This window comes from Lissotriton vulgaris, unplaced genomic scaffold (assembly GCF_964263255.1).
Source record: "Lissotriton vulgaris unplaced genomic scaffold, aLisVul1.2 SCAFFOLD_3282, whole genome shotgun sequence".
Taxonomy (NCBI): Eukaryota; Metazoa; Chordata; class Amphibia; order Caudata; family Salamandridae; genus Lissotriton; species Lissotriton vulgaris.
Window position 1 is genome coordinate 194,738 of NW_028248677.1, and position 14,372 is coordinate 209,109.

Below are 14,372 nucleotides of genomic sequence, written 5' to 3' on the forward strand. Positions count from 1 at the left end.
GATCCTACATTCAGTCCTGGGACATCTCTTGTAAACAGTTAAGTGAAAGTGTTTTGGTTACAGTAGTGATTTTCAAGGAATATTATTTGTTTTAAAAGTTGACACTTAAAAACTTTTTCACATAGAATCACCAATGTTATCCTGGGGGAAGAAATTCATGACTTTTTCTTACTCAGTGTTGGATCCTGGATCCAGCACTGGTGCATCTCCTGTAAACCGTTGAAAGAATGCATTTAAGACATAACATAACACCATAACATAACATGAGTATTTGTAAGCGCACGTTCACCACTACGGGCCTCTTGGCGCTGAAATAACAGATGTTTGTTGTTACCCAAATCAATGGTACTCATTTTATCGACCCCAAATGGATGAAAGGCTGAGTGGACCCGCCGGGATTTGAACCTGTGACCATGAGGTCGAACACAGGCCCCTGCAGTAGACGCATTAGTCCACTGAGCCACCAGACCCGGCTTGTAATATACATACAGGTGATTTCTAAGGAATAATTGTAGTTTCTGAAAATTGACACTTGGAAACTTTTCTGGTGAAGACCAGACAATGGATTCCTATGGAAGGACATTCAAGTTACTGGTAAGTACGGTTAAAAATAATTTTCAGGGTCAGTGCTGGGCTAAAATATGTAACACTGCGTTCTCTCTTGATAACAGGTGGGTATATCGGAATTTGTTGTTCAGTTGATTTTAGATGAATATTTTAAAGTTTCAAACCTCCACACAAAAGAATTTCCAAGTGAAACAAGTCAATGTTAGCCTATGGAAGAAAAGAGTTATCGGCTTTTGGGTAAGTACACAACTGGCAGAGTTAAGGTTCTGGGCATAGACTCAGGGGTCTCCCAGGGTCAGGTAGGTACAGTTGGTACACCCTCAGCGGCACAGGGGCAGCCGGGTGCAGAGGTAGTTAGGACCAATGTTATCCAATGAGAGGCACAGGGCCTTCGGTTGGTGGCTGCTGGCAAGCAGGCCACGTGGCTGTGGGAGCTGGGCTCCTGGTCACTTGTTCAGGGCAAATGGGGAAGTAGATTACAAAAAGGTTGCACTGCCAGGGGCACTCGGGCGCTGGGTGCAGGGTGCTTTTGAGTCTTCGGGCGCTCGATGTCAATGGAGATCTTGGAAAGTGAACAAAGGCTGCAGGCTAGGGGACGGAGATTCTTCAGGAGTGACCAACAATTCGAGGGGTAAGTTGGGATCTAGGAGGATAGGTAGACACCAAGGAGTTGGGCACAGGGGGCAGTGGGGCGCCGGGTGCAAGGGTGTCTTTTGACGTCGGGAAATCTTACCCTCTGCTGGTCGCGGTTGGAGGGGTCCCTGGATGTGAGGCTGCAGGTGTCCTCTGGGTCGTCGAGGAGGGTCCTTGGGCACTGGATTTCAGGTCACAATCGCCAGGGGGACAACCTCAGGGTCTTTGTCCACTCAGGCACAGGCCGGGCTGGGCACGGCGGGTGCAGAGTGTGCTGGATTCGCAGTTCCTGGCTGGCACCAGGGGTGTTTCTGTTTGAGCAGAATCACTGCTCATGAGAGTCCCAGTCTTTTAGATGAGCAAGGAAGGCAGGTCCTCCGGGGTTTTCGAGGTTGCTGTCCGCAAGAGACGCTGGGGTTTAGCAGGAGCAGGTTCAAGGATCAACAGGTAGGTAGGACTGGGGCCAAGTCAGTTGATATCGTCCTCTTGTTAGCAGCTGCACAGCAGGTCTTCTTCTTGGTCTTCTTTCTTAATCAAAGTTTCTGAGGAAGGAAGGTTTAGGGTGCCCATGAATACTAAATTTAGGGGCGTTACAGGTAGGGTGAGGGCAGGGGCCAATGGGTCCCTGCCTTGGGGTGAGTACACCACCTATCCTGCTCCTCTCCTGTGGGAGGGGGCAGGAGCCTAGCTGTGATTGGGCAGGGCTCCCCATCTTCAAGATGGCCGGAGCCCGGGGTCATGCTTCACCTAGCCACTTCCACCTAAGGGGTGGGTTTGCACAGGCTGGCACACCCCCTTCCTGACGTGGGGTTTCCCGCCAGTCTTCCCGCCAGAGTGGGGGTTGGAACTGGTGGGGGCCAGTTGCTGAGTACAGCAAATGGTCTGGAGAAGCTCACAGAGGCGGCATGCCTTTGAAGCTTCTCCCTGCCCATCCTGGGGGAGGAGAACTAGCACCTCGCCCAGAATGTGCATGCTGCAGGCCCAGGAGAGCGGGGGCTCTCCACCGAGGGGTCCAGCAACATGTCGGCTGTGTGGCAGTCTCTGCAGCCACTCCGACCAGACGTGGATTGCAGGTTAGGTTTTCAGGGGGCATCTCTAAGATGCCCTCTGATGCATTTTACATTAAAACCCACACTGGCATCAGTGCAGGTTTAATATACTGAGAGGTTTGGTACCAAACTTGTCAGTCTTTAGTGTAGCCATTATGATGCTGTGGAGTTCGGAATGACAACCTCCCAGCACCATATACTCTTAATGGCATCATTGCACTTACAGTGCCCAGGAATGGCTCTGGGTAGTGTAGGGGAACAGGGCTCATGTACCTGTTTAGTTCTGTACCTAGACACTCAGCCTGCAAAGGCAGTGTGTGGGTATCAGGGTACAGGGCCCCTGAGGGTGGCATAATAAGTGCTGCAGCCCTTAGGGGTCTTCTCTGGTCACCAGGACCTGGGCACATTGGGTACCATTTACTAGGGGCTAATATGTGGCCTTAGATGGCAATTGGGTTTTGTTTCAATACAGCTTTAGGGAAGGAACACAGGCCCTGGGTACCTGGTTGGCAGGAGCCCAGGGCACACTCAGTCAAAGCACATCAGCAGTTCAGCAAAAAGTGGGGGCAAACCAATGCAAGAAAGATGGCACTTTCTCACAGTAAGTAAAGTCAGTTATGCGCAATTGCTATTTTTCAGGATTCCATACAAATCTACTCCCTACATAAAACACTTTTCAGAGGAAAAACTGTCTATAGGTTCCTATGGAGTGAAATGAAGTTAACGGTTACCAGGTAAATAATCGGTCTTTGGATTTGAGCTTGTGGGGTTAGAACTAGATTTCCCCTAGGGTCAAGGATGCACTCTTGTTACACCCTCAGCGGCACTAGGGCGGATGGGTGCAGAGTGCTGAGGCCCAATGTTAGCCAATGGGGGGTAGGGGCCCTAGGTTGGTGGCTGCTGGCTAGCAGGCCACTTGGTTGTGGTAGCAAAGCTCCTGGACTTCAGCTCAGACCAATTGGGGAAACAAAGTAGCACCAAAGTTGCACCCTCAGCTGCACTAGGGCAGCCGGGTGCAGGATGCGGTTTCGACGTCCGGTGCCCTGTTTTCAATGAGGAACCTCCAGTTTGCAAAGCCACTGCAGGCTTGGGGACAAAAGTCTTCTGGGTGCTACCACCAATTCGAGAGGTAGGTTGGGAAGTTAAGGGCAGGTTAGGCAGTTTGGGCACACAAGGCCATGGGGCGTCGGATGCAGGGGTGCCGTTTGGGGTTGGATTTTCTTACAAGCTCCTGGTTGCGGTTGGGGGGGGACCTTCTGGATTTAGGCTGCAGGCATCAGCTAGAGACATGAGGCAGGTCAGGGGTCGCCAGATGTTGGGGCAGGATCACCAGGGTGAGCTCCTCGTGGTGGTTGCCCTCACGAGCTCAGGCCGTGGACGGCGGATGCAGAGTAGGGCAGATTTGCAGTTTCCGGCTGCTCCCAGAGGTTGCAATTGAACAAATGCGGTGTTCACAGGAGACAGTCTTGGAAGTGAAGGCAGGCAGGTCCTTCGGGGTTTTAGAGGTTGCTGGCTGCAATACGCACTGAGATTTCGCAGGACAGGTTCAAAGGGGAGACAGGTCGATGGAGCCTGGGCCAAGTCAGTGGGCGTCTTCCTCTGGTTAGCTGCTGCACAGCTGTTCAGTCCTCCTTTTATTCTTGTCTGTATCTAAGGAAGCAAGGTTGAGTGGTGCCCCAAAATACTAGATTTAGGGGTGTTACAGGTAGGTAAAAGGCAGGGACCGATTGGTCCCTTCCCTGGGGTGGGTACACCCCCTATTATGCCACCCTCCAGGGCGAGTGGGGCATGTGCCTGTCCCTGGTTGGCGGAGTCCCCCCATCTTCAAGATGGCGTGGACTGAGAGTTGTGCTTCACCTTGCCTCCCCAACCTGAGGGGTGGAGTTGGCAGAGGTGGGCACACCTCTCTTCCTCACTTTTTCTTCCTGCCGGTTTTCCCATCCAAAGTGGGTGACAGAACCAGTGGGGACCAGTTGCTGCAAGCAGGAATTGGCCTGGGGAAGCTCACAAAGGCGGCCAGCCTTTGAAGCTTCCCCTTCGTGAACCCTGCCCTTTCTGGGGGAGGAAGCTTGGCACCTCGTCCCAGGATGTGCATTGTTTCAGGCCCCAGAGAGAAGCAGGCTCTCGACCCAGGGGTCCAGAAACATGTATGGTGGTGGCAGCTGAAAGCAGCCACTCAGCCTAGACACAAGTGGTGGGTTATTTTTCAGGGGGCATCTCTAAGATGCCCTGTTGTGTGCATTTCTCATCAAATCCCACACTGGCATCAGTGTGGGTTTAATGTGCTGGAGAGGTTTGATACCAAACTTCTCCGTTTTCAGTGTAGCCATTATGGTTCTACGGAGTTCGTAATGACAAACTCAGCACCATATACTCTTAATGGCAGCATTGCACTTACAATGTCTAAGAATGGACTTGGACACTGTAAGGGTACAGGGCTCGAGCACCTGTACCCTCACCAATGGTATAGTGCACCCAGCTAGAGGGGTGACTGATCTATGCCAGGGCAGTGGGTTATAGGAATGCATGCCATGTCGACTCTTCACTTTGTTCTGCACCAAGACATTCAGCCTGCAAAGGCAGTGTGTGAGTGTCAGGGTACAGGACCTCTGAGGGTGGCACAATAAGGGCTGCAGCCCTTAGAGGCCTGTACCTGTGGTACCATTTACCAGGGGCTGACCTGTGGCCAGAGATGCCAATTGGGTTCAGGCTTCAATGCAGTTTTAGGGAAAGAACATAGGCCCTGGGTACCTGATTAGCAGGAGCCCAGGGTACACTCAAAAGTACATCAGCAATTCAGCAAAAAGTGGGGGGAACCATGCAAAAAGAGGGCACTTTCTCACAGCCAACCTGAAAACTATCAGCTTCACCATCCAGAAGGCCACAAGATAACGAACATTTCAATCTCATCATTTTAGCTGCCAGGGAGGAAACCAGCACTAAGGAACAGCAAGCTGACTGCAAGACCACTTCCAGAAAGAAGACCTCTAATTCCTACGGTTACATGGATGATGGCTTTTGCAGGGAGGGAGCCTTCAAGAGCCTTAGCAAAAATACCTTTGCCTCCAGAAAGACTCGCATGCCAAGACTGTGCAGATAACTTGGTTACAACATTTCTGCAAGGTTCATGCCAGAAGATTTGAGATATCTGACCCAGTCAATGTTAAAATACAAGAAATGTGGGTGAAACTGTCTGAAAGCTTCAAACAAAATCTGTGATGCAAAACAGGATATGAAGCCACTACTATGCCACAGACTCACAAGTTCCTGTATAGAGTCTAAGTTGCAGTTGGCGCCGCATGGTAGAGCTAGGGAGTCATTGCTGGGCAATGTTATTCAGACCATACTCAAGCCTAGAAAAAGGTATTCGCAAGGTGAGGAATTTGCATGAACATGTATTCATCAGAACATGGACCTGAAACAATACTGCATGGTGTAGAAGCCAAGGTAAAGCTGGAGAATCTGTAGGGTATATGTCAAGGACAAGCAAAGGCATGGCTAGATCTAACTCCCATAACAATTTTAAGCAAAGGAGACATGCCCATACCCTTCCACGAGGTCTGAAAAATTGTCTAGCACCCGATGCTCTGCAGCAATGGCCTTGTCATCCGGCCGTCCAACCTTCTCCAGAAAGCACAGTGCTGGATCTGCGCGCATAGTATTGTACTTCTCATACCCTGGAAAAAAGAAATTAAAGGTCAGAATGGTAAACATGCAACCTATTAGAATTCTAAGCAAAAGACCCTGAAAGGGACTCATGTACAGTCAGTTGAGTTAACTTGTAGAGAACCTTCATTGTGGTGGAGTGAGTCTATCCTAATACACATCCCTTGTTCAATTTGTGAGAAAATCTCATATAAACATAAAACACCAACAAACCAACTGAAACAATGAACTGTGGGTAAGGTAGAATAATGTTACTTACCCAGTAAGCATCTGTTCTTGACATGTAGAGCTGTAGATTCACATGCTTTGCGTACTCCTGCCATCGAGTGTTTGGTCCGGATGTTTGCAAGTTGTTTTTTTCTTTGAAGAAGTCTTTCAGTCAAGAGGTGAGGTGACTCCTCCTTTCGGTGATAGTGCACATGTACATCAACTCTATTGTTAGATTGTTTTCCCCGCATAGGGTGAGAATGGAGAAGTGTAGAATACAGATGTCCATTCCTATGTATGTAAAGTGAGAACTGCACCAACTACAGGTACCCGGGTGGGCAAATGTAAATCTACAGCTCTACATGCCAAGAAGAAATGTTTACTGGGTAAGTTAGATTATCCGTTCGAGGCATGTGCGCTGTAGATACACATGCTTTGCATAGACTATACAGCAGTATACTGCCAAAGCGGTGGCTAACCTGTAGCTGTTGCAGTTGTTTAAAACAGTGTTTTAAGTACTACCTGGCCTACGTTAGCTTCTTGCCTTCAAGCTAAACATTAGTGCTTGGTGAATGTGTCTGGTGTAGACCATGTTGCTTCCTTACAGCCGTCAGCTAAGGGAATAGTCCCATAAAAAGGTCATAGTAGCCCCTATCTTGCAAATGGAATGTGCTATAAGGGGATTATTAAATTTCTTTTGGCTTTCACATAACATGTTTGGATACATTTCACAATCCATCTTGCAATGCCCGATTTAGATATGGGGTTGTCTTTGTGTGGAGGTGAGATACTGCTTTTGGTGTGGAACTACTGACATCTCCAGTAGAATGGTGAACCATGGTTGACATGCCCATGTGGGAACTATGAGAATCAGTGTGAGGGATGTTTGCCTGACCTTCCAAACTACAAACTGAATAAGTGGGAGGTGGAAAAGCGTAAGCAAATATCCCTGACCAGTTCATCCATAGGGCATTGCTTTTGGAGAGATGGTGTGGGAACCTGGAGGTAAAGCACGGGCCTTTAGCGGTGTGCTATGTGGCAAACTGGTCTATTTGAGGAAGTCCCCATTCCTGAAAGCAATGGAGGAGAACTTGAGGATGAATTTTTCACTCATGAATTTGCTGCTTCTGTCTGCTGAGGTGCGCAATCTGATTGTTTATTCCTAGAAGATGCTCTGCCAGGAGATAAATCTTGTGGTAAGTGGAGTAGTAGGGGTATCTCTGTTAAAAAGTCATAATCTAGTGAATAGTCCCGCCCATGTGCGTGGACCCCGGAGCAATCGAAATAGTCTCTTAAGTTGTCTTCTTCTGCAGTCCTGCATATACACTTAAGAGAAAATCAAAGACAAATAATGCAGCCTGAAACTACAAGGCTACACTGGCCAGTACTTCATCTTGAAATGACAAAAATAGCCAAATAATATTAAATTTTACACCCTTTGTGAAGTTTCACACCTAGAGAAATAACCCCTTCACAAAAATCCTTAGTCATGATAGAGAGGAAGGGTTAGACAAACACGCCCCATAGGCTGCCATTATGTGTCTGGAAAAGGGATACCCTGCCTTTAAGGAACTCTCCAGAGACCCTTGGTATCCCAGGATGCAAAGCCATAGGCCTTTTACTTTCCGTTCTTTTTTGAAGGTGTAGGTGAAGTGCAGCATTCAGTACATTATCCTTTCATCCACCGGGGATGGGGCAGGCGCTTATAACTATAACAGAGATACCCCTACTACAGAACTGGAGTTACAGGTAAGAAACTACTCCTTCTGTAGTAGGAGATCTCTGTGTATAGTCATAATCTATTGATTAGAATGGCAAGCCCATCCCAACAACCCAAACGAGGGGTGGAGGAAACAGATAAACTATTACTGTGCAAACAGATTTCTCAACGAAGCCTGCCCAACCCGAGGGTCTGCTCTGGCATCAGAGTCCAGGCAGTAGTGTTTGGCAAATGTATGGACCGACTTCCAGGTGGCAGCCCTGCAGATATCTGCAATGGGAACATTACGTAGCAAAGCCGTTGTAGCTGCTTTGCGCCTGGGGGAATGGGCCTTAGGTTTACCCCCTAAGTTCTTGTTAGCCTTCTGATAACACAACTAGATACAGGACACTATCCATCTAGAGATGGACTGTTTAGAAGTGGCAAGACCAGTCCTGACCGAACCATAGTTTACAAACAATTGGTCTGACTTACGAATATCCTTAGTCTTATCTAAGAAGAACTTCAACACTCTTCTTGCATCCAGGGAATGAAGAGACTTCTCCGCAGGAGAGGAAGGGTAGGCAAAGTTATCGTCTGATTGACATGAAAATCAGAAATCACTTTAGGCAGGAACTTGGGGTGAGTCCTCATGACAACCTTAGAAGCAGGAAACACTGTATAAGGCTCGTTGCAACACAAGGCCTGAATCTCACTCACCCTGCGGGTCGATGTTAAAGCCACAAGGAAGGCCGCCTTCCAGGAAAGATGCTGCAGGGAAGCCTTATGAATGGGTTCAAAAGGTTCCTTCATCAACCGAGACAGCACCACATTCAGTTACCATGAAGGCGACGGACGCCTGACAGGAGGAAACACTTCCTTCAAACCTTCCAAAAAATCTTTAATTACAGCAATCTGGAAGAAGGATGTTTGTGAAGGGCATTTCCTATACGCAGTTAATGCTGCGAGGTGAACCTTAATAGAATGGAATTTAAGGCCAGATTAAGTCAAGTGCCAGAGATATGGAAGGATGACATCTTCCTTGCAAGAGGTAGGATCAGCATTCTTGGACATGCACCAGATGCAGAACCTCACCCACTTATAGACATAGGAAGTCCTGGGGGAAGGTCTTTTAGCTTCCTTGAGTATCTCCATGCAGTTGTCAGGCAAGTTCAAGTGTCCATACTGTACTATCTCAGGAGCCATGCCGCCATACTCAACGATGAGAGGTTGGGGTGCACCATCTGCCCCCGAACGTCTTTAGAAAGTCCGGCCGACATGGAAGCCGCAGGTGAGGTTGGAGATACCGGTGGAGCAGGTCTGTGAACCACCACTGTCGAGGCCACTCCAAAGCAATGAGGATCATTTGCGCTCTGGACTGCGACAGCTTGATGAGCACTGCCGGAATCAGGGGAATGGGTGGAAAAGTGTACAGAAAGCTTTTCGACCAGCTGATCCATAGCGCATTCCCCAGAGTCCCCGGCTGGTAAAACCTGGAGGCGAAGCCTCGGCATTTGCTGTTTTCGGCGGTGGCAAACAGATCTTTATCTATAGTGCCCCATCTTCCGAAGATGTTTCCTAGCACCTTGTCGTTTAAGACTCACTCGTGGTTCTCCTGAACGAGCCTGCTGAGTGCGTCCGCCGGAGCATTCTGCACACCTGGTAGATGGGTCGTCGTTATCGTCAGTCCCCTGGCTAACAGACAGTGCCAGATCGCCTGCGCCTCTTGGGACAGTGTGCGCGATCTCGAGCCCCCCTGCTTTTTGAGGTAATACATTGTGGTCGTATTGTCCGTCTGTACACGCAAGGAGTCGGTCTGGAAGGACTGATGAAAGGCTTTCAGCGCCAAATGAACAGCTCTGATCTCCAGGAAGTTGATGTGGTACGTGTATTCCGCCTTGGACTACGTTCCCTGGATCTGAAGATGGTCTGAATGCGCTACCTAGCAGTGGAGAGACGCATCTGTCACAATAGTCTGTGTGGGAATGTCCTTGTGGAAGGGGACCCCCTTTAGGAGATTCTCTGCCGAACACCACCATCTCAGGGACTGTTGAGAGTGTAGAGACAGTTGGATCCTGTTGTCTCAGCTCCCTCGTTTCTGGTCCCATTGATCCTCCAAACATTCCTGAAGCGGTCTCACGTGGAGGCGTGCATGTGGCGTGAGGAAGATGCAAGAGGCCATAAACCTCAGAAGAGAAGACACATTCCTTTCTGTCGTTGATGGAACCGACAGGAGAGCCTGAGCATTCCGAAGGATCGATAATCGTCCCTCCTCCGAAGGAGACACGCTTGCTCTGATAATGTTGATGGAGGCTCCTAAGTACTGCAGGCACTGAACCGGAGTCAGAACAGACTTGGACATGTTGATGTGCAAACCCAGCTGATTCAACAGAGCGGCCGTTCTGTTGAAATGCAATTGCGCTTCCTGGAAGGGGGAGGCTTTGATCAATCAATCGTCCAGGTACGGGTAGACAAACACCTTGTTCTTTCTCAGGTGCGCTGACACCACTGCCATGCATTTTGAGAAAGTCCTGGGTGCAGACTTCAGTCCAAACGGTAGCACGGTGTATTGATAGTGATTGGTGCAGACTAAGAATCGCAGGAACTTCCGGTGTTTCTGTGCAATTGGCACATGGAAGTACGCATCCTGTAGATCTATTGCGCAAAGCCAGTTCCTCGCTGCAGCCGAGGATAAATCTGGTGTAAGGACAGCATGAGAAATTTCTGCCTGCAAATCCATTTGTTTGCCTGTCGCAAATCCAGAATGGGCCTGAACTCATTCATGTCCTTTTTGCGTGCCAGAAAGAACCGTGAGTATAGACCCTTTCCCATTTGACAGAGGGACGTCTTCTATCACCCTTTTTCTTAACAGGGTATCGGCCTACGCCTGGAGTTCTCGCAGCTGGTAGTGCGAAGGAACCAGTGGATTAGCTGCAGGAGGGCTGACAAACCGAAAAATATATTCATTGCAAACCCACTTGTCCGGAGTAATTTTTATCCTCTCCTTCAAGTAATTCTGTATGCTTCCCCCCACCGGAGCGGGTAACGGACGAGGGGGAAGGAACTCCTCAGGGCTTAGACCCGGCCAGGCCCTTATTCGCCGAGGAGGACTGCTGTCCGCCTCTGCCCCTCTGACGCTTCTGGAAGGGTTGTCACTGGTATTGCTGTTGTTGCTGCTGCTGCTGCTTTTGGCCAGCTTGGCGACCTTGCCCCCGTTGATACCTCTGGGAAGAGTAAAGCCTCTGGAAGGGACGTATGACTTCCGCTGCTCCTTTGTTTTATCCAAACCTACAGCCTTCAGCATTTCCACTTCCGCCTTCATGCGGGCCATCTCCTCGTCAGCATGAGCCCCAAAGAGGGTGGATCCTGAAAAGGGCAAAATAGATATCTGCTGTTGCGCCTCGGGTTTAAGTGAGGTAAGGCGCAACCAGAAATTTCACCTCAAGTTAATGCCATGGCAGTACCCAGGCGCGGCCAGGAGAGAGAGGCATCCGCCGCCGAATTGATGACCTGATTTGAGACCATCATGCCCTCATTCAGAATCTCCTGGAAGTCTTCCCTCCTGTCTCTCGGGAGGAGCTCAATAAATTGTTGCAGGGACTCCCACAACGAGCGATCATATCTGCCCAAAAGTGCTGATGCACTAGCTGCCTTCATTGAGGTGGCAGCCGTACTACAGACTTTCCTTCCTGCCGAATCCATGTGCCTGCTCTCCTTGCCTGGAGGAACCGTAGACAACGGAGCAGTAGACTGCTGTTTCTTGGCCGCTGTCACAATGACAGAATCCGGTACAGGATCCGCTCTCAAGAATGCTGGATCAGAATCCGGAGGCTTGTACTTCTTCTGAAGTCTCGATGGTGCCGACTTCACCAAGGTCGGCGTCAGAAACAGCTCCATGGCCGGCTCTTCCAGTCCTGGCACCAAAGGGCGAGAGAGGTGTCTGCGCTGCAGCGTTTCAAAGATCACGGAAGTGGTGGGGGTGGGCACAGTCAATGTGATCCCCAACTTCCCTGCCTCCCTCAGCAGCACATCTTGGAAAGTCACAATGTCGTACCACGGGGGACACTCGGAGGAGAGTCCGACAAAGTGGGAGAATACCTTCTGTCGCTAGATGAGTCCTTATACCTGGACCGCGACCTGTACCTCCGCCGACGATGGCGTGACCTCGTCGAGGATCGACATTCACTGCGAGAGCGATGCCTCCCTCTGGATCTTGACCATGGCTTTCTGGGCCTTGCAGGAACCACTGTCCCCGGGGGCTGCGGAAGCAAACAGTTAGCGCCGGAACCACAGGGCTCGGAAAATGAGGCTGATGCAGTGGTGGAAGATAAGGAGGTGGTGGTGGAGGAGGATGAAGAGGAGGAGGACTAGGAGGAGGAGGAGGAGGCATCTGCGGAAGAGGCGGAGGAGTAGGAGTCTTTGGCCTTGAGGGTGAGTAGGTGCGGGAGTAATCAGATTCCGGTGGCCTAAGGACTCGTCTCTTCTTGCGATCAGGCCTCGGAGAGGACACTCTGGAGGCCAACCTCTCTGATCGCGAGCGCCGCCGCCGCCACGACCAGTGACTCGCTGATGTCGATGAGACGCACTAGACTCCGTTCTGGGCCTCGACATCTCACCCCTTGACGCTGATTTTTCTCTCCTCGACGTTGACCTCTTTGATGTCTTTCTTCTCGATGTCGACCTTTCTGACCTCGATGAACTCCCGGAGGTCGAGTGTCCTCGCCTCGACTGCGATCTTTCTCTCCTCGACATCGATCTTTGCGCCGACGTTGATGGCGAACGGCCGTGTTTCCTCGACGGCGAGCGCCTGCCTCTCCGGGAATCACCTAGACGTCGATGTGTTGACGCCGGTGAACTCCTCGACGTCGACCTAATCCGAGGTCTCTAAGTCCTACCCCTAGACGCCGAATGGAGACATTGCTTCGACCCAGAGCCCTGGGTCGACAGGGAGCAGATGGTACTCATACCTGTCAACGTCGAAGCCATTAATGTCGACCGGGACGGGTGCCTTTTCTGGGCCTTTTCTTGACTGGGGAGCCCCCCTGAGGCCGATGCACGTGCAGAGGATGAAAATAGGGTCCCTCCAGGCCCAGAAGTCCCACCTGTTTCTTGATGTCTCCTCTGCTCCAGCCCTTTTCCAGACACATAATGGCAGCCTATGAGGCTTGTCTGTCCAACCCTTCCATCATGACAAAGGATTTTTGTCAAGGGGAGTTTCTCTAGGTGTGAAACTTTACAAAGTGCGTAACATTTAATAATATTTTGCTATTTTTGTCACTTCAAGATGAAGTACTGGCCAGTGTAGCCTTGTAGTTTTAGGCTGCATTATTTGTCTTTGATTGATTTTCTCTTAAGTGTCTTTGCAGGACTGCAGAAGAAGACAACTTAAGAGACTATTTTGATTGCTCCAGGGTCCACGCACATGGGCGGGACTATTCACTAGATTATGACTATACACAGAGATCCCCTACTACAGAAAGACCATTTCCAAATGGCTTGTGCTAGGCGTGACAGAGAGAATATGTCCCCCCCCCCCCCTCCTGTTTTTGTATGTAGTACATAGCTGTCATGATGTCCATGCAGACTAGGACACAGCTTTGCCAATGAGGTGAGTTTGAAAGGCTCGGATTGCTAGAAACATTGCTAGTAGTTCTAGGTGGTTTATATGAAGCCTTTTGTGCTTTTGACTCCATAATTGTTTGGATTGTGTGATTGAGCAAGTGAGCATCCCAACCAGTGAATGATGCTCCTGTCTATGAAGGGACCCCCTTTGGATACATTTTATGGGTACCACCACTGCAGAGTGATCAGTGCGGCCCTATACCAACACTAGATCGGTCAATTAACACTGCGTCTGGTTCCACTGACTTGCTAATTACTTGGGCTAATTACTTGGAGGGGATGCATGTGAAGTCTTGCATGGAGAACAATTGCTATGCAAGACGCAATCAATCCTTGCAGGTGCATGTAGACTCATGCTAGTAATGATTGGTTGGGCTAAAACTGACTGACAAGACAATGAATACTGAGAATTCTGGCTGCATTGGGAGAGGCTAGAGCTCTTTGAGTGTCAATGGTGGGGCCAGGTAAGTCTGTATGTTGGTAGGCTGCAAATGGGACTTCAAAGAATTCACTGTAAACCCTAGTAGGTGTAGGAACTGGATTATGGCTTGAGTGTGTTGGAAACACTTCTGGTAAGTTCTGGCTTTGATAACCAGTCATCCAGGTATGGGAACACATGGATGTGCTGTCTTCTTAGATGAGCTGCGATTACTGCCATTCATTTGGTAAATAGTCTGGGAGCAGTGGTGACTCCAAATTGTAGAACTTTGAATTGGTAATTGTTACAACCAGCCTGTTGGTACATTCCGTTCACCCCTTCTCCATGACCCCTGTTGGGTTCTCCCATCCTGAAGCTCCCTGTAGAATGTTGAGGTGTTCTCCAGTGAGGAGAGTGGATGGTCAATAAATGAGTATTCCTTCTACCAGCTGTGTCCTGTTTCTTCAGTACTTCCAACACTGGCGACGGAACTGTGCAGGGGGCAGTAGTG

General features: G+C 49.7%; 1 protein-coding gene across 1 annotated transcript in view; it reads right to left on the reverse strand.

Annotated features, from left to right (window-relative positions):
• Nucleotides 1-14,372, reverse strand: part of LOC147663861 (ATP-dependent chromatin remodeler CHD8-like) — a gene marked incomplete at its 5' end in the record, with an annotated part of 222,725 nt that overhangs the window by 172,088 nt on the left and 36,265 nt on the right. Inside the window, one exon of the mRNA XM_086950144.1 lies at nt 5,797-5,926. Within this exon, the coding sequence (XP_086806270.1) occupies nt 5,797-5,926 (130 nt within the window). The remainder of the gene's footprint in view (nt 1-5,796; nt 5,927-14,372) is intronic.